General features: G+C 37.2%; 4 protein-coding genes, 1 long non-coding RNA gene, 4 other non-coding genes and 5 pseudogenes across 15 annotated transcripts; 9 read left to right on the forward strand and 5 right to left on the reverse strand.

Moving 5' to 3' along the window:
* Positions 1 to 236: 236 nt before the first annotated feature.
* On the forward strand, positions 237 to 4297 carry LOC104778939 (putative methyltransferase PMT24). Of its 2 annotated transcripts, none has more exons than XM_010503343.3 (10): positions 237 to 345; positions 449 to 537; positions 1122 to 2068; positions 2186 to 2335; positions 2424 to 2694; positions 2774 to 2884; positions 2979 to 3153; positions 3239 to 3508; positions 3594 to 3788; positions 3881 to 4297. In XM_010503343.3, exons 3-10 carry the CDS (start codon positions 1160 to 1162, stop codon positions 4107 to 4109), a joined length of 2310 nt encoding a protein of 769 aa, XP_010501645.3. In that variant the 5' UTR covers positions 237 to 345; positions 449 to 537; positions 1122 to 1159; the 3' UTR covers positions 4110 to 4297. The 2 variants fall into 2 exon arrangements, with proteins under 2 accessions (XP_010501645.3, XP_087359638.1); XM_087503512.1 differs by having other exon boundaries at positions 237 to 320.
* A 705-nt stretch (positions 4298 to 5002) lies between these two features.
* Positions 5003 to 21781, forward strand: LOC147946847 (uncharacterized). The gene is made up of 2 exons (XR_015592170.1): positions 5003 to 5366; positions 21714 to 21781. It is a non-coding gene; the product is annotated as an uncharacterized LOC147946847 (long non-coding RNA).
* Positions 5569 to 5657, reverse strand: LOC147946848 (small nucleolar RNA Z196/R39/R59 family). The gene has a single exon (XR_015595723.1). It is a non-coding gene; the product is annotated as a small nucleolar RNA Z196/R39/R59 family (small nucleolar RNA).
* LOC147946849 (small nucleolar RNA snoR4a) lies at positions 5846 to 5931 on the reverse strand. The gene has a single exon (XR_015595740.1). It is a non-coding gene; the product is annotated as a small nucleolar RNA snoR4a (small nucleolar RNA).
* LOC147946850 (small nucleolar RNA U31b) lies at positions 5974 to 6065 on the reverse strand. Its single transcript, XR_015595735.1, has one exon. It is a non-coding gene; the product is annotated as a small nucleolar RNA U31b (small nucleolar RNA).
* Positions 6280 to 6369, reverse strand: LOC147946851 (small nucleolar RNA U31b). The gene has a single exon (XR_015595733.1). It is a non-coding gene; the product is annotated as a small nucleolar RNA U31b (small nucleolar RNA).
* On the forward strand, positions 7134 to 7771 carry LOC109130065 (auxin-responsive protein SAUR61 pseudogene; annotated as a pseudogene). Its single transcript, XR_015592161.1, has one exon. The product of XR_015592161.1 is annotated as an auxin-responsive protein SAUR61 pseudogene (transcript).
* Positions 8742 to 10274, forward strand: LOC147946852 (uncharacterized). Its single transcript, XM_087503519.1, has 3 exons — positions 8742 to 9150; positions 9316 to 9597; positions 9696 to 10274. Exons 1-3 carry the CDS (start codon positions 8875 to 8877, stop codon positions 9954 to 9956), a joined length of 819 nt encoding a protein of 272 aa, XP_087359645.1. The 5' UTR covers positions 8742 to 8874; the 3' UTR covers positions 9957 to 10274.
* Positions 11351 to 11959, forward strand: LOC104757280 (auxin-responsive protein SAUR61 pseudogene; annotated as a pseudogene). The gene has a single exon (XR_015586950.1). The product of XR_015586950.1 is annotated as an auxin-responsive protein SAUR61 pseudogene (transcript).
* Positions 12582 to 13303, forward strand: LOC147946853 (auxin-responsive protein SAUR63 pseudogene; annotated as a pseudogene). The gene has a single exon (XR_015592089.1). The product of XR_015592089.1 is annotated as an auxin-responsive protein SAUR63 pseudogene (transcript).
* On the forward strand, positions 13418 to 16101 carry LOC104757278 (uncharacterized). 2 transcript variants are annotated; one of them, XM_087503392.1, is made up of 4 exons: positions 13418 to 13725; positions 14196 to 15250; positions 15338 to 15507; positions 15606 to 16101. In XM_087503392.1, the coding sequence occupies exons 2-3, from the start codon at positions 14212 to 14214 to the stop codon at positions 15478 to 15480; spliced, it is 1182 nt and encodes a 393-aa protein (XP_087359518.1). In that variant the 5' UTR covers positions 13418 to 13725; positions 14196 to 14211; the 3' UTR covers positions 15481 to 15507; positions 15606 to 16101. The 2 variants fall into 2 exon arrangements, with proteins under 2 accessions (XP_087359518.1, XP_087359519.1); XM_087503393.1 differs by lacking the exon at positions 13418 to 13725 and having other exon boundaries at positions 14102 to 15250.
* Positions 16620 to 17216, forward strand: LOC147946854 (auxin-responsive protein SAUR66 pseudogene; annotated as a pseudogene).
* Positions 18039 to 18701, forward strand: LOC104776977 (auxin-responsive protein SAUR63). Its single transcript, XM_010501156.3, has one exon. The coding sequence runs from the start codon at positions 18151 to 18153 to the stop codon at positions 18577 to 18579; it is 429 nt and encodes a 142-aa protein (XP_010499458.1). The 5' UTR covers positions 18039 to 18150; the 3' UTR covers positions 18580 to 18701.
* On the reverse strand, positions 19303 to 21169 carry LOC147946855 (F-box protein At2g16450 pseudogene; annotated as a pseudogene). Its single transcript, XR_015592153.1, has one exon. The product of XR_015592153.1 is annotated as an F-box protein At2g16450 pseudogene (transcript).
* Positions 21782 to 21866: the final 85 nt, after the last annotated feature.

Below are 21866 nucleotides of genomic sequence, written 5' to 3' on the forward strand. Positions count from 1 at the left end.
AATATACGAATTTTGAAAATAATTTCCTTTGCAATATGATGAACTACAAAATTCTCAATCCCATCTCTAATATGAGAAAATTGGGCCTAATGGGCCTTGTCCGAGTTATTCACAAGCTTGCGCTGTTTGCCATCAAGTAAACGATGTCGTTTTATGAGCGAACTAAAAAAAAAAAAATCTTTCATCTGTCCTCGAGTCTTCTTCTTATGTAGCTGCTATATGTCGGTGACCGACGACGCGGGGTTAAGTGAATAAATAAACAAACGTTGCAAAGTTAATTAATTTTTGGTGTGAAATCAGAAATCAGATCCCACTTTCTGGTAACTTAACACCGTAACTGTAGTAGTAAGATTTGCTCACTCACCACTTGCTCTTGAGTTATATATAGAGATATACATAAACTTGTGGGATCATCATTGTATCTTATTCTCGTTCTTTCTTCTACTAGATCCGGATCTGGAACTTTCTTTACTCTGTCTCTCTCTGTTCACAAAGCTTCAATCTTTCGGAGATCTGAGCCAACCCTTTTCTCCTCTGGTTAGTTCTTTCAGTGTCTCTCTCTCTGTTTCTCTTGAGATGTTCTTGCTTCTGGGTATCTCTCTGCAAATGCAAGATTCCTAAGTGATCCGAAAGCTTTTCTCTTTGTTAGTTTTTACATCTTACTGATGTGTATGCTCTTGATTTTGCTTTTATATATTGTGATTTGGATTTTGACATGTTTGATTTGGGTTTTACTTGTTATGGATTTTGCTGACTTGGTTCAGTTACTATTTTTAGATCTGCAATTGTTTACATGTCCTAATTCCTAAAGGGTTTTTACATCTGCTTCAGCTTAGAAATTAGACTTAACCTGTCAAACTAACCTCAAAGAAACAAGCTCAAGTATGAGACTAGTCTTAGTCAATAGTGTGTTCCTTGGTTTGATATCCATTGTGTACGAATCCAATATCATTTGAGATCTTCCTTTGTTCTCTTATTGCGAGGGAATACCAAATAGTCTTAGTCAATAGTTTTTTATTTTGTTAGTAGTCAGAGCTGCTAAACAGTTAAAACCAAACCTTAAGATAGTCTTTCCGATCACTAATCTCATTGTACTCTCTTCTTGATTGGTTGTGTTGCAGGTGCATGTGACTAGGGGTCGTGCCGTGGGTTTAGGAACATGGCAATGGGGAAATATTCTCGTGTAGACGGGAAGAAGTCATCGGGATATGGCTTAACCATTACCATTGTTTTGATTGTTTCTCTTTGTTTGGTTGGTGCTTGGATGTTCATGTCTTCATGGTCTGCCCCAACTGAGTCTATTGACTTCTCTTCAAGCGAGACTTCCAAAGATGTAGAAACTACTACTAAGAGTGATTTCAAAAGTGACGAAGTTGATCGAGGTTCCAAGACTTTTCCTGATGAAAAGAACGAGGAACCTGAGGCTTTGACCGAGAGCAACGAAGAGAAGCCTGATCCTGAGAAATCTGGTGAGGAGACCTCTGGTGAGAAAACGGAGTCAGTTGAGGAGAAAAAGGAGTTTGATGACAAAAATGGTGATGGGGATAGAAAAGATGGAGAGGGTGAGAAAGATACGGAATCAGAAAGTGATGAAGCCAAGCAAAAAGAGAAAACTCAACTAGAAGAGAGCTCAGAAGAAAACAAATCTGGGGAGAGTAATAATGGAACCGAAGAGAATGCTGGTGAATCTGAAGAAAACACTGAGAAGAAGTCAGAAGGTGAAACTGAAGAGAACACTGAGAAGAGCAAGGATGTTTTCCCAGCTGGTGACCAGGCTGAAATCACAAAGGAGTCAAGCACTGGAAGTGGGGCTTGGTCAACCCAGTTGGTTGAATCGCAGAACGAGAAGAAAGCACTAGTGTCTTCAATTAAATGGAAAGTCTGCAACGTGACAGCTGGACCAGACTACATCCCTTGCCTCGACAATTGGCAAGCTATCAGAAAGCTTCATTCTACAAAGCATTATGAACATCGTGAGAGGCATTGTCCCGAGGAATCTCCACGCTGCCTTGTGGCTCTTCCCGAAGGGTATAAGCGATCCATCAAGTGGCCTAAGAGCAGAGAAAAGGTAAGAAAATTCAATATACATAATTACATATTAGAAAGACAAAAACCTGCTTGTGCTCCTTTATGTTTTTTTTGTGTGAATGATATCTATTAATTACTCTGTTTTGTGTTGTCACAGATCTGGTACACCAATATCCCTCACACCAAGCTCGCAGAAGTCAAGGGACATCAAAACTGGGTGAAGATGAGTGGTGAATACTTAACATTCCCTGGTGGTGGTACTCAGTTCAAGAATGGTGCTCTTCACTACATTGATTTCCTCCAAGAGGTACAACTTACTATTGATTGGTCTTTCATTTAATGCGTACACAACTTTCACATTCAATTATTGACGTTATTATAATATGCTTTTGCAGTCATATCCTGATATTGCGTGGGGAAATAGGACCCGTGTCATATTAGATGTTGGGTGTGGGGTTGCTAGCTTCGGGGGATATCTTTTTGACAGAGATGTACTTGCTTTGTCATTTGCACCCAAAGACGAACACGAGGCACAGGTGCAATTTGCTCTGGAACGTGGTATTCCTGCAATGTCAAATGTTATGGGAACCACGAGATTACCTTTTCCAGGGTCTGTTTTCGACCTTATCCATTGTGCTCGTTGTAGAGTCCCTTGGCATATCGAAGGTAAGAAGTTTCCCATATTGTAATGTAATTCAGCCTTTCTATTGTTTCATTGAGTAACTAGTTGTCGTCTGAACTGAAGGTGGTAAACTACTTTTGGAATTGAATCGTGCATTGAGGCCGGGTGGTTTCTTTGTCTGGTCGGCGACTCCAGTCTACAGGAAGACCGAGGAAGATGTTGGCATATGGAAAGGTTGGGAGATTTGTTCTCTCTTTTGTTTGGCCATGAATAGGGCTTTGGCAATTTTTGTTAGGTAACTTGTGAGATACTGTTCTCTGTTTTGTAGCTATGTCGAAGCTAACAAAGGCAATGTGCTGGAAACTGATGACAATTAAGAAAGATGAACTGAATGAAGTTGGTGCTGCCATTTACCAGAAGCCAATGTCGAATAAATGCTATAACGAAAGATCTCAAAATGAGCCACCTCTCTGCAAAGATTCCGATGATCAAAAAGCCGCCTGGTAGTTTATCTATTTTCCTTCTTATATCAATTGACACTTGACTATGCAATGCATTTCTTGTTGCTAACATATTTGTTTGATGCAGGAATGTTCCACTTGAGGCATGTATGCACAAGGTAACAGAAGATTCATCAAAACGCGGAGCAGTTTGGCCTGAAAGCTGGCCTGAAAGAGTGGAGACTGTTCCTCAGTGGTTAGATTCTCAGAAAGGTGTATATGGAAAACCTGCACAAGAGGATTTCACAGCAGACCATGAACGCTGGAAGACTATTGTTTCAAAGTCATACCTCAACGGTATGGGAATTGATTGGTCTTATGTGAGAAATGTAATGGACATGAGAGCTGTGTATGGAGGGTAAGCAAAAGCTTATGCAATCTTTCATCACAAAATTGACTCTATTGATTAATTTCTAATGAAATCTCTCTCTTGTGGGTTTCAGTTTTGCTGCTGCATTGAAGGATCTGAAACTGTGGGTGATGAATGTAGTTCCTATCGACTCAGCTGATACACTTCCGATTATATACGAACGTGGTTTGTTTGGAATCTATCATGATTGGTGTGAATCATTCAGCACTTACCCTCGGACTTACGACCTTCTCCACGCTGATCATCTTTTCTCTTCACTGAAAAAGAGGTATACATACATTTATTCATCCCCTTTGTCTATCCGATATATAATTTGCGATTGCAAATTCTGATGCTATGTTTTAAACAAAAACACTTTAGGTGCAACTTGGTTGGGGTGATGGCTGAAGTAGACCGGATTCTTAGACCAGAAGGTACTTTTATAGTAAGGGATGACATGGAAACGATAGGAGAAATTGAGAAGATGGTGAAATCGATGAAATGGAATGTAAGAATGACACATTCCAAAGATGGAGAAGGATTGCTCTCTGTTCAGAAGTCATGGTGGCGTCCTACCGAGGCCGAGACAATCCAGGCGGCAATAGCTTGAGATCAAGGATACGGAGAAGAGTGTGAGTTAATATAGTTTTATGAGTAAGTTGTTTATCTTACGATCCAATTGATTGTTTCTTACATGTATTAGTCCAATATTTGTATTCCGTTTTTGCATTGAAGAATGTTGTATACATTATACAAGACAATTGTCTCAAAAGTGTAATCTTATAATCAGCTTTTGCATTGGTCCTTAGCACCCATAAAATCCTACTTCTAATTATTGCAGCAAGCACTTTCCCCTGTAAGATGTAAGATGCAACCTTTCTCTGTGTAGAATTTCAGTGGCATAAACATCTTCGAATGCTTTTGACACAGTTACCAAATTTTAACATGCATAATCCAAAGGTTTCACATCCCAAACAAGCTAGAATCCACCTCCATAATCCAATGAAACAAATACATGGATTCTACCACCTCCATAATCCAATGAAACAAAAGACATGGATTCTATCTGGAACCAGCCTCTAACAACAAGCATTACACTTCTTGCCATTGATTTGTTGAACTTGCTGTTTAGATGTTCATTTGTAGGTTAAAATCATAGAACCAATGATCCTACATAAAGACTTTATACATCCAAACCAGGATTTTGTTTTTACAGCCTTAGCCTCCATACATTATGCATCTCTTATTATGGATTCTCAAAGCTCCTTTAGCACACTGGCTTTGATTATGGGATGGCTTTTACTTAGACATGTATGCCATGGCTCAAGCTTTACCCCAAAATGAGGTATACTATTTACTTTCCTCAGGTGATAAGAGATATTGAAAGGCAAGGGAAAGGAGACAATTGTGTTGAAGCCTGGCATGGAAAAGAGACGCTAATGAGTCGGAGGTTTTGGAACACTCCAAAAAGAGAGCAAGGTCTTTCAAAGAAACACACAAAAGAGAGGAGTAAAATATTGTCATTATTTTTTAATATCAGCAGAAATGTAACGATACAGGTCACTGATAGAAATAGGAGCAAACTCCATATAGTCTTATAAACACTTGTTGTGACTTAGATATTACATGAACTTGTCAATAAAACACGGATCAATATACTAGTTGACATCTCCATAAGGTGGTATCATATAAACGACAGAGAGATGGTTCCAGAAATTATCCCCATGGAAGCAACATCAACACCAAGAGAACCAAGTGAGTAAAACCTGCAACAAGAACTTTGTAAAAGACAAGAGATGATGTTTATGAAATATAAGAATGGGTTAGGGTTTTAAACCAGAGATTGATAAAAATTAGATGTAAACAGGTATTAAAGTAACAAGTAGCTTATGGTAAAAAAGAAGCTAACAGTGTCGCAAAGCCTGATTTCACTTTCTGCCTAAGAAAAAGCGAAATGTCCAAACACAATTTTTATCAACTTTGGACATCAGATACCATAGGCAAACCATCACACAAACAACACAAAACACAAAAGACAAAACAATTCACGGATATGATATAGAAAAAACAGCAATCTCAGTCGAAAGATGGTGATCTAGTGATTTTAATAATCATTGAATAATCATTCAATTTGGACATGATTTCATCATTGATTGCATATAATCAAAGAACTCAAAACGAAAACACAAGAAAGAAGAAGAGGTCAGATGGTAGTGCATGTCATATTATCAACACTGTATTTCTGATTTGCAGACGTACGGATATTATACCCTCATTCCTCTCTTCATAAATATCAAAACTTTGGATCGAATTCACCAAAATTGAAAACACAAAAGCAATGAATTTGGATCAGAGAATATGGCAAATCATTCACTCTGCCGAAGCAGATCAGACTGGGTGTCACAAAACATTAATGCCATTTCATCACTTCCATTACAAAAGACTACTTTAAAACAAAGAAACGTATTTTGAGAGAATCAGACCAAAAATAGTCAATCACCACGTTGCATTCCATCGTAATGGATGCAGATTAAGACTGGGGCGACAATTTCATATCATCACTTTCCCTCAAATCTGAGCTAAAACAGAAGAAACACCAAAACTAATCTGAGGTAACGAAGAAACATATAGACAAGAACAAAACCTAATTCACTAACAACCGCAGCAACTAGATCATTCTATGAAGATAAACGAATCCGAGCTAACGAAGAAACATATAGACAAACACAACACCTAATTTAAAAAAAAAAAAAAAAAAAACAGAGTGTGACTGTGTGAGAGAATCAGACAAAATTAGTCAATCACCATGCTACAACCATCGCAATGGATGCAAATTAAGACTGGGGCGACAATTCCTTATCATCACTTTCCTCAAATCTGAGCTAAACGAAGAAACACTATAGACACAAACAACACCTAATTCACCACACTAACACAACAACATAGAGTAACAAGGGTTTAGGGTTTATCAAGAAGAAGAAGAAAAACAATAAGATTGACACAAAAGCACCTAAACACGAACAAAGACATGATTCCAAGTTGAGTTGAGCACCCTCTCGATCGAGTCTCTCTCTCTCTCTCTCTCTTTGTTTTTAAGCTATGAGGAAGAGGGTGTCAGCGACTGCGTTATATAGAGACAGCAGTTTGATTTCAAGAGGTAGCTAATAGGGTTTTCGGTTTATTTCGGTTCCCTTTGGTTTACCTTAATTAAAACCGGTATTCCAAAATTTCTCAAGGTTTAATTTTAGCTTCTCTTAGAGCGTGAAGGGGTTTAATTTTTTTGGCTTCACTCATTTACAAAAGAATGTAACAAGGCCATATAACCACTGAAACTTCTGCAGACATCAAAGGGCCTACAAAGTTCTACATCTTTCATTCACTAGCACATGTCTTTGTGTTTTGATTGAATTGTAATACTATTATTGTATACGACTCGTACGTACCCACATCCACATGGTCATGTCTTTTCAGGAGAGGTTTCTAATCCATAATTTTGGTGAGGAGACAAGATTGGTTACTAACTTTGGGACCCCTTATTATCACATACAACAAAGACAGACGCATGTTATTCTGTCTAGTATGGTTACTCTTAATTTTATTTAAACTCTAAATAGTTTCTCCTTTATATATAATCAAACAAGCCTATTGGATTCTTCATCAACCAAAACTTGCATTCAAAGACTTATACAACACAGCTAACAAAAATCTCCTATTTTCCTATCTGAAAAAAAAAAAAAAAAACTCTTCCCTGAAAATAATGATGAACACAAAGAAGCTCATGAAGATGGCCAAGAAATGGCAAGAAAGAGCAGCCTTAAGCAGGAAAATAATCTCATTTCAGAGATCAACTTCTTCTACTACTAGCAGATCAACCGCTGCAGAGAAAGGCTGTTTTGTGGTTTACACATCCGATAAAATCCGCTTTGCGTTTCCAATAAGTTACCTGAGCAACTCTGTTTTCCAAGAGCTCTTGAAGATATCTGAAGAAGGGTTTGGTCTCTCCACCGATGGACCAATCACATTGCCATTCGATTGGGTTTTCTTGGAGTATCTCATCAATTTGATCCAAAGACGAATGGATGGAGATACAGAAAAGGCTCTGCTAATGTCAATCTCTAGTGCTCGATGCTCTTTACCATGCTCTTTTCAACAACAAGAACAATTGCCTGTATTTTAGAGAATTAGTTAGTGTATAGCAGTTTCTGTATTTGTAAAGATTCCACTTGTATCAGATTAGACAGATTATTTTAGAAATACAAACCATTTAATCTATTTCTGCCTCTCTTTTACACTGTCTCATCAAAATCAACTTTTACTGTAAACAAAGAAAATAATGAGATAACGTTGACATCACTTGTTGACAATTTACCCAAAACTGTTTTGCTCTAAATCTTGAAGTCATAAACTAGAAGTACTACAAGACATGAGAAGTATGTATAAGGTCTAAGCTTACCCTAAGGAAATGTGAAATTGCAGGAGGAATAGTTGATTCACTATCTATTTTTTCTTGGCAAGAAAATCAAAGGACCTACATGCTCGTCATCTTTGATTCACCAGCACATGGTTCTCTTTGTATCTCTCTCTCTGATCATTAATTTTAATCAGATTTGTTGTCCTCTTGATAAGTACAAGAAATCTAATAAAATTGTGACTCACATTTTTATTTAGCTGATGGAACAAACCTGGGACCCTTATTATAGAGTTTGGTATTTTTGGCTTCTCTTGTTAATATAACGTCTCAATACCTAAACCTTATCAAAGATTGCAACTTTGTGAACAGAAAGATACTAAAGAAAGTTCCAGAAAGTTCCGGATCTAGTAGAAGAAAGAACGAGAGAGAGTAAGATACAATGATGATACCCAACTCAATTTGACAAGCTTTCTAATAAACAATCGTATTTCCAACAATGGAAACAATGTATAAACAGATTTCTTGTTGTTGTTGTTGAACTGAACAAACAAAATATATATATATATATATATATATATATATATATATATTCTAAATCGGAATTTTACTAATACAAAATTTAATAGCATCCTTATTATAACTAGAATTTTTAAATTTAACTAACTAAAATTTTGTTAAAACATATGATGCTCTTCACTTAAATATACTATGGGCCGGGCCTGGATAGAAATAACTTGGCCCCTTTTTTTTTTTTTTTGTGCAAACAGCTTGGTCCCAAAGTCTCCGTAATTGCCTATATAATCTCTTAGGGTTTGTTTTCAGAAACTTTCCATCTTTCGTGTCAATCTTTTTTGTTTTGGGGTAAAACTTTGTGTGATCATCATCTTCATTCAGTAGCTTACGTTTATTTTTCCCTTTTGGCAATTTCGTTTTTTTTCTTCTAATTTGTGAATCAGCGAGTGCTATGGAGATTGCTACGACATCTAGCGCTTTCAATTTATTTCCGAAAGAACAGAGATTCAAAAGCAAAGGTGTCATCAATTTACTCGGTTTCTCAGACAACGCCTCGTTGCTACCTATAAACCCTAAGCCACACGACACACGGGTTCTGGGTAGAGCCGGAAGACATGGCAATGAAACGTACGACGCTCCGAAGAAACGCCAACATCGTTCTGAAGAAGAAACTCCATCGTCGATGAAGAGACAGAAGAAGACCGTCGAAGTGGACTCAACTACTAAGGTAACTCACTCACTCGTCTTGTCAAACCCTAGTTTCAACAATTGTTTTATTTCTGTTTTCTAATTTTAGGACAAAAGTGTTTACTTTTTTCTTATGTCAATTAGATTGGTTATTATCTGTTAATTAATTTGCTTACGTTTTTTACTTTTCTGAAATCTTCTTCAGGCAAAATATATTAGGAAGTTGACACCAAATCTTGACAAAACAGAGTCCGAGTCAACAAAGCAAGAGACGAACACAAAAGTTGCTAAACCGGTGGATGCGAAAGCAATTACAACAAACTTTACTAAACTGGAGAAATTAATTGCAGCGAAGCCTGATGGGAGGACTGATTTGAAAAACTTGATCGCAAAGGCACAACATAAAATTCATGAGAAGAGGCACATTGATCATCGAACAGAACACATTGCAAGGCAGAGGATAGCTGCTGGCTTAGCTCTAAATCAAGTAAGTAACAAGATCTCAATTTTTTGATATTTCTTGTGCACCAAGTTAATTTGCTTTCAGGTTCTAAATATTATGTTGTTTCTGTGTGTCTTTGTCAGATGGTAGCAACCGTTTTCTTTGACCATCACCTGAACTATTATAAAGAACTGGAACCGCTAGGCTACACATTCATGCGAGATGAACTTGACTGCTTGTACATGTTCAGTTTGTGGTCAAGAAGTGACTACAATGGTGAAACCAACTCTGTCTTGGAAAATTTCAAAACGTCATGGAGTGATGAAGAAGAAGATTCAAGGAGAAAGAAGCAGCAGAGACTCACAGAAGGCAAAAGCATGGAGCACTCCCTGCAAGTTTCTTAGATAACAAAGAATGGTGGATCCGCTGAGAGCATTAATCAGAGCCGTGAAAGCTTAACAAGTATGTGAATCTGGTGATTATTTAAGACAGAGACAAACATACCAAAGACGAAGAAGTATGAAGAGTATAATTGTGTCGCGGAGTACAGTGTTTTGTTTAATTTGTGTGATTGTTCTCGCTGCAAGGCGTAATTTTGAACATGTGAAGTCTATCTTTTCGCATAAATATGACAAAGTTTTGAGAATATTTATGTCTATATTATTTGCAAAAATGTCTTGCATTCTTCTTTTCAATTCATCAATAGAAAAGATTCTCTCTTACAGGTTTGTGTGATCTGTGTTGTTTTAGATGGAATTTACTATAAAATTACATAAAGATTCTGATACAAACAGGAGCAACTCCAAATACTCCAATAACAACCTGTTGAGACTTTGATATTACAGTAGCATTCATCCAAATACCAATGTAAACCCCATTGAAGTCCAAGAAAAGCTATTCAGATTCTCTAGTTACATTCCAAAGATCATATACTACTGCTCCCAGCTTAATTGCTATAGAGATAAAGAACGCTTTGCTTTTCCGAGAGCAACTCTGTTTTTTCAAGAGCTCTTAAACACCTGTAAGGAGGAGTTGGTGGACCAATCACCTTGCCTCTAAATTTGGTTTTGCTATCTCATCATATTGAATGAAGACATATAAAAGGCTCTTACAATGCCAATATCTAGTGCTAGATGAGCTTTACAATGGTTCTCTGCAACCACAAGAATAACAAACACTACTAATATAGTTCAAAAGATTAAGTTGATGAATAAGCTATATGACAGTCTCTACAATATCTATCAAGACATACTTTTTCTCATGGAAAAAGCTCAAGAACCTTGAAACTCTACAGGAATAAACTTGAAACTTTCAATCTATAAATCTTTTCAGACACTGACAAGGCTATTGCAATGATTGTTCTAACGTAATTAATATTGGTTTCAGACGTTTTAGTTTTCCTAATTAATCGCTACATATCTGAACACGAGTCCCCTGAATGGAACCTAGGAATCTATTGAGAATTGCAGGTGTAGGAGCTTTTAATTTCCTTGAGAACATCAAAAGGCCTACAAGTTCTGTATCTCTCATTCACTTATTGTACATGTCATTGTTTCTAAATATTTCTGTATAAGATTTATATATACTCACACTCACATGTGGTCATGTCTTTTCAACAGAAATTCTAATCCACGAGATGGTTAGTAGAGTATTAGTTACCAACTTTGGGACCCCTTATGATCACATAAAACAAAGACAGAAGCATGTGTTCTGTCTGGTTTGGTTTTTCTAATTTGTCTAAACTCCTTAAGTTTCTCCTTATATATAATCAAACAAGCCTATTGGATTCTTCATTAACCATAACTTGCATTCAAAGAGTTATACAACACAGCTAACAAGTCTCTTTACTTTCCCACTGAAAAAAAACTCTTCCCTGAAAATAATGATGAACGCAAAGAAGCTCTTGAAGATGGCAAAGAAATGGCAACAGAGGGCAGCTTTAAGCAGGAAAAGAATCTCATTTCAGAGATCAACTTCTTCTACTACTAGCAGATCAACCGCTGCAGAGAAAGGCTGTTTTGTGGTTTACACATCCGATAAAATCCGCTTTGCGTTTCCAATAAGTTACCTGAGCAACTCTGTTCTCCAAGAGCTCTTGAAGATATCTGAAGAAGAGTTTGGTCTCTCCACCGATGGACCAATCACATTGCCATTCGATTCGGTTTTCTTGGATTATCTCATCAAATTGATCCAACGAAGAGTGGATGGAGATACAGAAAAGGCTCTGCTAATGTCAATCTCTAGTGCTAGATGTTCTTTACCATGCTGTTTTCAACAACAAGAACAATTGCTTGTATTTTAGAGAATTAGTCAGTGTATAGCAGTTTCTATGTTTGTAAAGATTAATCCACTGTATCAGATTAGACAGATTATTTTAGATATACAAATCATTTCTTTATCTCTCTCATTTACACTGTCTCATCAAAATCAACGTTTACTGTGAATAAAGAAAAAAATGAGATAACTTTGACATCACTTGTTGTGACAGTTTACTCAACTTTTTTTGCTCTAAAGCTTAAAGTCATAAACATGATGCAATGAGTAGAAGTGATACAAGACATGAGAAGTTTGTATGGTCTAAGGAAATGTGAAATTGTAGAAGGAATAGCTCTCTTCTTTTTTTCCTAGCAGGAAAATCAAAGGACCTACATGCTCGTCATATTTGCTACACCGGCACATGTCTTTCTTTGTATCTCTCTATCCGATCATTAACTTTAATCAGATTTGTTTTCTTGGTGATAAGTACAAGAAATCTAAAAAAAATTGTGACTCACATTTGATTTAGCTGATGGACCACACTAACCAACCTGGGACCCTTATCCTAGCAAATAAAGGTGTACATAGTTTGGTATTTTTGGCTTCTCTTGTATATATAACGTCTCAGTACCTTAAATCCTACCATATTAATGTCCATATAGGATTCATACCCACATGATCATGTCTTCTCACCATAAATTGTATAGTCCACAAGTTGATTACCAACTTGGTAGACCCTTATTGATCACATAGAGTAGAGACATTAGCATGTGCCGTGTCTGGTTAGGTTGCTCAGGAGCTTGTTACAAAGCCTATCTATAATAGTTTCTCTCCTTCTATATAATGAAACAAGCTTATGGTATTCTTCATCAACCAGAACTTTTATTCAAAGAGCTCTCCAAACAGAACTCACAAATCTTTTCTCCTTCATTCTCGCTCCATCTCACTTTCCGATCTAAATCTTTGTTTAAAATGATGATGAACACAAAGAAGCTAATCAAGATGGCCAAGAAATGGCAACAAAGAGCAGCCTTAAGCAGGAAAAGAATCTCATTTCAGAAGTCAAGTGCTACTCCAAGAAGCTCAACCGCTGCAGAGAAGGGCTGTTTCGTGGTTTACACGGCGGATAACATCCGGTTTGCTTTTCCAATAAGTTACCTGAGCAACTCTATTGTCCAAGAGCTCTTGAAAATATCTGAAGAAGAGTTCGGTCTCCCGACGGCAGGACCAATCACATTGTCATTTGATTCGTCTTTCTTAGAGTACATAATCAAAATGATCCAAAGAAGAATAGATGGAGATACAGAAAAGGCTCTGTTGTTATCAATCTCTACTGCTAGATGCTCTTTGCAACATCAACAAGAACAACAAAGTAGTAATACTCAACAATTGCTTGTATTTTAGAGTTTAGAAAAAAATTTATGTGTTTTGTTAAGTCAATAGTGGATTTGATAGACAGATCATTTCAGAAATACAAACTATTCTTATAATCTTATTTTGTCTCTCTTTTAACTTTTCTCATAAAAAAAAAAAAAATCAACTTCTTTTTAAAAGTCACTTGTTGTGACAGTTTCATATAAATCTCTGAAATCTTGAAGCCAAAAGTTTCATTCACTATGAGTTAATCGAATATCTCACATGTAATAAAGGACTACACAAGAACAAGAGAGGTTCTTATAATATGAACGAGGGTGTGTTTTTGTCTTTTTGAGTAGTTAGAAAAACTTGAGGGATCTGTTTTTCCCCGGGTTTATTTTCCCAATTTCCCGCTAAACTGCTAATGCTTAGTAGTTTAGTACTAATCACATCAGTTTCAATGTAACGAGAAAATAATAACTTTAGATTTCTAAAATTTTTCATTTTTGCCCTGACTCTGACTGACTCCGTTGCAAAGTTGTACTTTTTCTTATTTCTAAGGTATGTTAACGGCTTATGTGTCTGGTCTTTTCCCCGGCCCTTTGCGCCTGGTTTTGCTAAGAATGTATCTTTCTTTAGTCTCTGTTGTGTGTGTTTTTAGATCTCATAAGAGTTTGATTCCGGCATCTCTCCATTGATTTTGTGTTTCCTAGGTAGACCAATAGTTCTAATAAGCTATTCTATTAATTAATTGCATTTCCCATCTAAAGATGCTTACTGCTTTTCACTGGGACTTGGTTTAAATGAATCTCATCTATAGTTCAAGCCTGTTCACTTTCTTGTTGTAATCGTGCATTGTTCACTGTTGTTGTCTCTGAAACGGTAAGCACTATGTAGTATATATAGAGTTTTTAGTTTCTTTTTTAGGATTAGGAACCTTTTGGTTAATTACAATGTAAGTAATTGGTTCCTTGACTCGTCTTTTTGTGTTTTGGAGACTTATCTGATTAGGGTTTTTGATTTTTCTTAAGAGGTAAATCACTACAAATGGATTGCAACAAAGAAGAGGCTAGAAGAGTGAAGAAAGATCCAAACAAGGTTCGTGCAGCCAAAAAGAGGAGGAGATTGGATATTGATGTTGCTGGATCTAAAACAAAATATAGTAAGCGGAGGCAAAAGCAGCAGGGCATCACTCAGTTTGGGAGAAGCTCCTCTGCAACAACGGAAGAAGAAAGGGCTGAAGAGCTTAAAGCAGCAGAGACTGGATCAACTGATTTGTGTCTAAGATCTGAAAGGTTTAGTCAAGAGGTTCAAGGTAAAGAAGATCAGATAGAGTCAGAGAAAAACAAACTTCTCCAGCTTAGGAGAGAAATGGAAGAGGAGACTGATAGAAAGAAGAAAGATTTGCTTCTGATTCTTTCCAAAATCGAAGAATCTGGCAAGCAGCTTGCGGCTGTTGATCAAGAACTTGAGGTGAAAGAAAAGAGAGTCCAAGAATTGAACAATCTGATCAACATCTCTGGTGAACAGCTTGACTTGAAATCCAAAGAATTAGGACGAGTCCAAAATCTGACTGAGGCACAAAGGAAAGTACTTTGTGATATGAAAAAGAAGCACCAAGCTGATGCATGTATCAGTGACACCAGCCAAGAAAATTCAGGAGAAAGCCAACTTCAAGAAATCACAGCTCATCTTACTCCCCGAGAGGTCTCCTTTTGTCTTAGAAGTTCACCTGATCCAGCAGAATATGTTCTGGAACAAATGGAGGATGGTCTTTCTGACGAAGTGCTTTTAGGGGACTTGTTCATGGAGCTTTTGGTTCTTTTTCTTGGTGAGCTCGCCAAAATTCAGCAACTGGTCAAGTCTCAACTGCAGCTCAAGGCCAGAAAAATGGCAAATTCATGGAAAAGGAAGATGACAAAACGGCCTCTTGAGGCCTTAGCCTTTCTTATGTTTATGGTGGCTTATGGATTGAAGAATTTGATCAATGAAGATGACACTGCTCTACTTGCTTCGTTTATTGCTCAATACAAACAGGCTCCAAGACTCTTTCACTCTATTGGTCTCAAGCTTGAGTTGATCCAAGGTTAGTTTTGTAGTCATCATCACATCTACTCAAACTACACTTTATTTAATCGTTTGGATACGAAACGTTTGATTCATTCTTCTGCAGATTTTGTTGAAGAGCTCATTACGAAAAGCCAATATTTTCCTGCAGCCCGGCTTATATGTTTGTTTAAGCTTAAGAAAGAGTTCTCATTCTTACCCTCAGAGCTCGTAACTGAAGAGATCATCAGTTACGGCGTTCTTTCCTGAAAAATAAATCAAACTGGATCCTCCAAGGTTTAACACTTTTGTTCACTTGCATGACCTTATGTATTTTATTATGTACGTACTGATCTTGGAGATAATGAAGTTATGTTTGGTTCTTCTTTCTTTAGGGTCTACGCAAAGATGCTGGAAGATTGAACACTATACTTAAACTTGTGAGAGATCATAATCTTGAAATCAATCTCCCTGGAGACCTCATTGTAAATCTCATGAATCTCATGATCCAAAGAAAAAAGTCAAGAGAACAACCGACCCCTCTAGTTCGTTTCCCTGGGGTGGCCGAGGATTGCTACTCATCAAAAAATCCACAAGCACAACATGAATATTTAGGTTCCTAAACCTGAGGTTATAGCCCTACTTGAACTAGATCTTAATCTTGCTAAATGTCTAAATGCTAGTAGAAATCAAAGTAAGCGTGTATACAGCTAGAGTTCTCATGGGTATGGTACGTCTTAGGCATAAGTTTCACCTGATCAAATTCCAGTTATGGGGTTCTATCAAAGTCCAACGATAAACTTCGTGTATGTATGTACTTGCTCTCGTTTTTTATTGCACATGTTAAGTTTTGTCTCTACAAAATTCATGATGACATCTTTTTCTTGCAAAGTTTAAAATCATATCTGTTGTTCATATATTGCCCCCAAAAAATTACTGAGCTTTTGAATAAATTCCTATTGATGAAAAAGGTTATGATACTTGGAATTATAGAGGAAAGAACTTTAGAATCTATGTAACTTTTTCACTCTTTTAAAGATCTAGATAACAACTGGAAATATCTACAGGTTTAAGGTTTTAACTCTCCTGAGAAACATCCAAGGGCCTACAAAGTTTTACATCTTTCATTCACTAGCACATGTCTTTGTGTTTAAATTGAATTATAATACATTTATTGTATAAGACTCGTACCCACATCCACATGGTCATGTCTTTTCAGGAGAAGATTCTAATCCACAATTTGATGAGGAGACAAGATTGGTTACTAACTTTGGACCCCTTATGATCATATACAACAAAGACAGACACATGTATTCTGTCTGGTACGGTTGCTCTAATTTATCTAAAACTCCTAAAGTTTCTCCTTTATATATAGCCTAAAAGAATCTTCATCAACCAAAACTTGCATTCAAAGAGTTATACAACACAGTTAACAAGCCTCTCCTACTTTCCAATCTGAAAAAAAAAACTCTTCCCTGAAAATAATGATGAACACAAAGAAGCTCATGAAGATGGCCAAGAAATGGCAACAGAGAGCAGCATTAAGCAGGAAAAGAATCTCATTTCAGAGATCAACTTCTTCTACTACTAGCAGATCAACCTCTGCAGAGAAAGGCTGTTTTGTGGTTTACACATCCAATAATATCCGCTTTGCGTTTCCAATAAGTTACCTGAGCAACTCTGTTTTCCAAGAGCTCTTGAAGATATCTGAAGAAGAGTTTGGTCTCTCCACCGATGGACCAATCACATTGCCATTCGATTCAGTTTTCTTGGAATATCTCATCAATTTGATCCAAAGGCGAATAGACGGAGACACAGAAAAGGCTTTGTTAATGTCAATCTCTAGTGCAGGATGTTCTTTCCAACAACAAGAACAGAATAGTCAACAATTGCTTGTATTTTAGAGAATTAGAGTGTAGCAATTTCTTGTGTCTGTAAATATTCTACTGTATTAGATTAGACAGATTATTTCAGAAATACAAACAATTACTTATGTTTCTCTTTTAGACTATCGCATCAAAATTAATCTTCATTTTAAACAGCTAAAAATGAGATTTCATTTCACACACCTCTTGTTGACTTGTTGTGATAGTTCACTCAAACTGTTATGCTCTGAAACTCTTGTCAAAACAAATGGTGCAGTGGCTACAACTTGCATTCATGTCATTTCATCAATTGTCCTTATGAATCTCTTAGAAGTTATAGAAGACTGGATAAGTACTGGTAGTACCAACAAAAGATGTTTCTATGATCTAAGCTTAATCTATCTCAAAGGAAATGTGAAAATTTGGCAGGAATAGTTGATTCACTGTCTTTTTCCTTGGCCGTTTAATCAAAGGACCTGCATGCTCTTCATCTTTGCTAGCACATGTCTTTCTTTGTATCTTTCTATTGGATCATTAATTCTAACCACATTTGGTGTCCTTGATTTCACCAAAAGATTTGTTGTCCCCTGAATAATTCTTGATCTACTTTTTTGTGACTCACATTTGATTTAGCTGATGGGCCACTAACCAACTAGAGACCCTTATGCTACGAAACAAAGCTGTACAGAAGGATGAATTGGCATTTCTGGCTTCTCTTGTGTATGTGTAACCTATAAGATTCATACCCACATGATCATGTCTTCTCACAATAAGTTGTTTAGTCCACACTCCACAAGTTGAGTTGGAGACATAATTGATTACCAACTTGGGGACCCTTATGATCACATAGATTAGAAACATAAGCATGTGTTGTGTCGGTTTAGGTTGCTCAAGAGCTTGTCACAAAGCCTATCTAATCCTAATACTCTTCTCCTTCTATATAATGATGAAAGAAGCCTCTGGTATACTTCATCAATCATCATAACTTTCATTCAGAGAACTCTACAAACAAAACATACAAACCTTTTCTCTTTCTTTATCCATATCACTTTGGATCTAACTCTTTTCCCTGAAAATGATGATAAACGCTAAAAAGCTCTTGAAGATGGCCAAGAAATGGCAACAAAGAGCAGCCTTAAGCAGAAAAAGAATCTCATTTCAGAGGTCAAGGGCTTCTAGTAACAACTCAACTACTGCAGAAAAGGGATGTTTCGTGGTTTACACGGCAGATAAAATCCGGTTTGCATTTCCAATAAGTTACCTGAGCAACCCGGTTGTCCAAGAGCTCTTGAAAATATCTGAAGAAGAGTTTGGTCTCCCGACGGAAGGACCAATCACATTGCCATTTGATTCGGCTTTTCTAGAGTATCTCATCAAACTGATCCAAAGACGAATGAATGGAGATACAGAAAAGGCTCTGTTAATGTCAATCTCTAGTGCTAGATGCTCTATACAACCACAAGAACAACAAAGTATTACTAGTCAACAATTGCTTGTATTTTAGAGTTTAGTAATTTTATATGCTTGAGCATAGATTAGATAGATCATTTCAGCAATACAAGCTATTGTTTTGATCATTTCAAAATCAACTTCCACTTAAGTGGCGACTTGATCTAACTTCAAAAATCACTTGTTCCGACAGTTTCTTATAAATCTCTGAAATCTTCAAGCCATTTTAACAGAAAATAATCTATCTGCTAAAAGTTCATTTAACTATGATTCATCGAATGTTCATATGCATCTCTGTTAAGGCAAACAAAGACTGAACAAGAACAAGAGACGTTCTTAAGATTTGAACTGATAAAATGAGAAGAGAATAGGCAACATTACTTAAGATTTAGTAGAAACAAAAGTGATCTCTATCCACTAAAGAAAGCTCCAATTATTCTACAAAGATTATCAACTTGATGAAACGTTTTCACTCATTTACAGAGAGAGCTATTAACAACCCATTGAAGTTTCTGCAAGTATAGGGTTCTAACTCTTCTGAGAACACATCAACGGACGTACAAGCTCTGAATCTTTCATTCACTCAGCACGTCTTTGTATCTAAACACTTCTGTGTAAAATTCATACTCACATCCACATGGTCATGTCATTTCAACACTAGTTTTAATCCACAAGTTGGTTAATAGATAGGATTGGTTACCAACTTTTGGGACCCCTTATGAACACAAACAACAAAGACTGCAGCATGTGTTCTTCCTGGTTAATCTGTTTGCGCTAATTTATCAAAACTCAATAGGTTCTCTTAGTATATATAATGGCAACAAGCCTATTGGATTCTTCATCAAACATAACTTGCAAGTTGCATCCTACAACACAAAGTCCCTTTTGATTTCCAATCTAAATAGTCTTTTCCCAAGAAAAAGATGATGAACACAAAGAAGCTAATCAAGTTGGCCAGGAACCCATGATCCAACATGTAGTCTAAAAAGAGCATAAACGCCCAGATAAGAGCACAAAATGACATGATGCTCATTGCTTTCACACCAAACTCCAATGAATCATCCCTGTCTTCTTCCCCTTGTCCCTTCCTTCTCTGTCTGAATCTGAATCCGAATCTAACAATTCTGGATCCTCAAATGGAGCATGGAATGGCTTGAGTAGTTCAAAATCGTTAACATGAAGATCCTCAACATGGTTCACAAAGGTGCGAACGCTACAAGGATTCTTAAACCCTTCACCAAAGCCTTGGACTTCAACACGTTGGAGAATGTTCCTCTCGGGATTGAAGTAGAAAACATAAAACGGTTTCTTAGACGTATACTTGCGCATGGAAAACACTATCTCACCCGAAGCGGTCGCTCCAGCGATGTAAACGTGACGACGGAAGAAAACCTTATCGGTACTCCAAGTGTAGGTGTGTTTGGACCAATCCTGTTTCGCTACATCCTCCAGAACCCACACATGCAACTCATAATTGGCATCAGCGACGAGATCATCATCCAAATACTGGTCTACATCCAGATCAGAAGTAGCAGCCTCATAAATGTCGAAATCATCCTCCCAGTAAATCATAGCTAACTTGCCCTTAAAGTTGATCAATCGACAAAACCTTTCAACGTGAATGAAGCTGAACTTTTCAGACCTCACATGGAAGCAAACAATCACATAATCAGACAATGTAGCACCATTTATGTTATCCCAAGGATCCCTGGTGTCACCTAAGTAGTAGACAACACCGTTGATACAAACCCCATCACTCCTAATCTCATGTCGCAAGGGACATTTAATCTTTCTCCAACTCATATCTGCAGCAGCTCCAAACGTAAGAATATAATGATGACCAGGACCAGAAGCATATGCCATGTACAAAACCTTGTACTGCTTGTCAATCGGATCAAATCCAAAAAAGCTAAAAGCTTTTCTGTAAGTATACATATAAGGCAAGACCGCGTACCGTCCAGTGTTGGGGTTACAGATGACAGGTTTACCTTGGTACCGAGAGCCATGGAAATAGATCAAGCCAGAGTTGTAGCCACATGAAAAGTACTTGATGTTACTGTAGTGATCGATCTCTATCTCCTCTGGAGAGAACTTCTTCACGTGAAACTCGGCGGCTGATACAAGGGTCGACGACGATGATTTCTCATAAGGATCCTCAAGCTGAGGCGAGGAGAAGAAGCACCACTCGCCACGGCCTTTGTGGTTTCCGTCGTCTGCGATGGCGAATAAGAGCCGCGGCTTAGACGAGGAGTTGGTCAGAAACAGCTCTTTGAAGTAGGGAGTAGCGAGCATTGATGCCCATTGCTTCGACACGCAACGAAACCTCGCGACTGCATCTCCGGGCAATCTCGAGATTATCTCCAGGATGAGCTCAATCGACATGGGAGGTGACGATTTCATCATCTTCGCTTTGCTAAAAAAAAACCCAGAAATTGAAATTGCGCAGGAGAAGAGGAACAGTGCAACAATAGAACTCGGTGGTGTGAGTTACAATCACAACGTCTCTCTCAGCAATTTCTTAGGGTTACAGCCGCTGAAGTCTCTCCAAGACGCACCCTTTCTTTACTCACGAGCTTCGTTTATATACCGAACCGGATTACAAGTAAATTAGGTCGGTTCGGTTTCACTAAACCGTAAACCATGTACGCTACAATTAAACCAATAGACTTGACCCATCTCTTCAAAGCAGATTCCAAATGACATTACCAGTCCGGATTGATACATTTTTCCAATTGAGCATATATTTATTTGCCTAGAACTGGTTTCTTTGTTGAGATACACTTTGAACCTGGTCTCTTGTTTTTATAACTTATGGTGGTCTATTGTTAGAGGACTTGCTTACGTACGCAACAATCTCTATGAAGCTCTTCATTAATATATAGCCGAAGATCTTGTGAATATTTGCTTTATATGAAAAAATATCGAGACTGATATTTACAATTAAACATTCAGACTGATACTTTACTATTGAAAACTTATCATCTTTAAAAATACAGAAAAAAAAATATGTGCTTGAAGAGATTGAACAAGTTCTTCATCCACAGAGGCCACTTCCAAACGCAGAGAAACAAGCAAAGAACCCCTGCATTATTAAGTAAACAGTAGAACAAAATATGATAACGAATAACATAAGATTGAATTAGAAAACCAAAACAAAACCGAAGATTGATAAAAATTAGATGTAAACAGGTATTAAAGTAACAAGTAGCTTATGGTAAAAAAAAGAAGCTAACAGTGTCGCAAAGCCTGATTTCACTTTCTGCCTAAGAAAAACGAAATGTCCAAACACAATTTTTATCAACTTTGGACATCAGATACCATAGGCAAACCATCACACAAACA

The sequence above is a fragment of the Camelina sativa genome, chromosome 3, assembly GCF_030686135.1.
Source record: "Camelina sativa cultivar CO46 ecotype springtype chromosome 3, ASM3068613v1".
In the NCBI taxonomy this organism is placed as follows: Eukaryota; Viridiplantae; Streptophyta; class Magnoliopsida; order Brassicales; family Brassicaceae; genus Camelina; species Camelina sativa.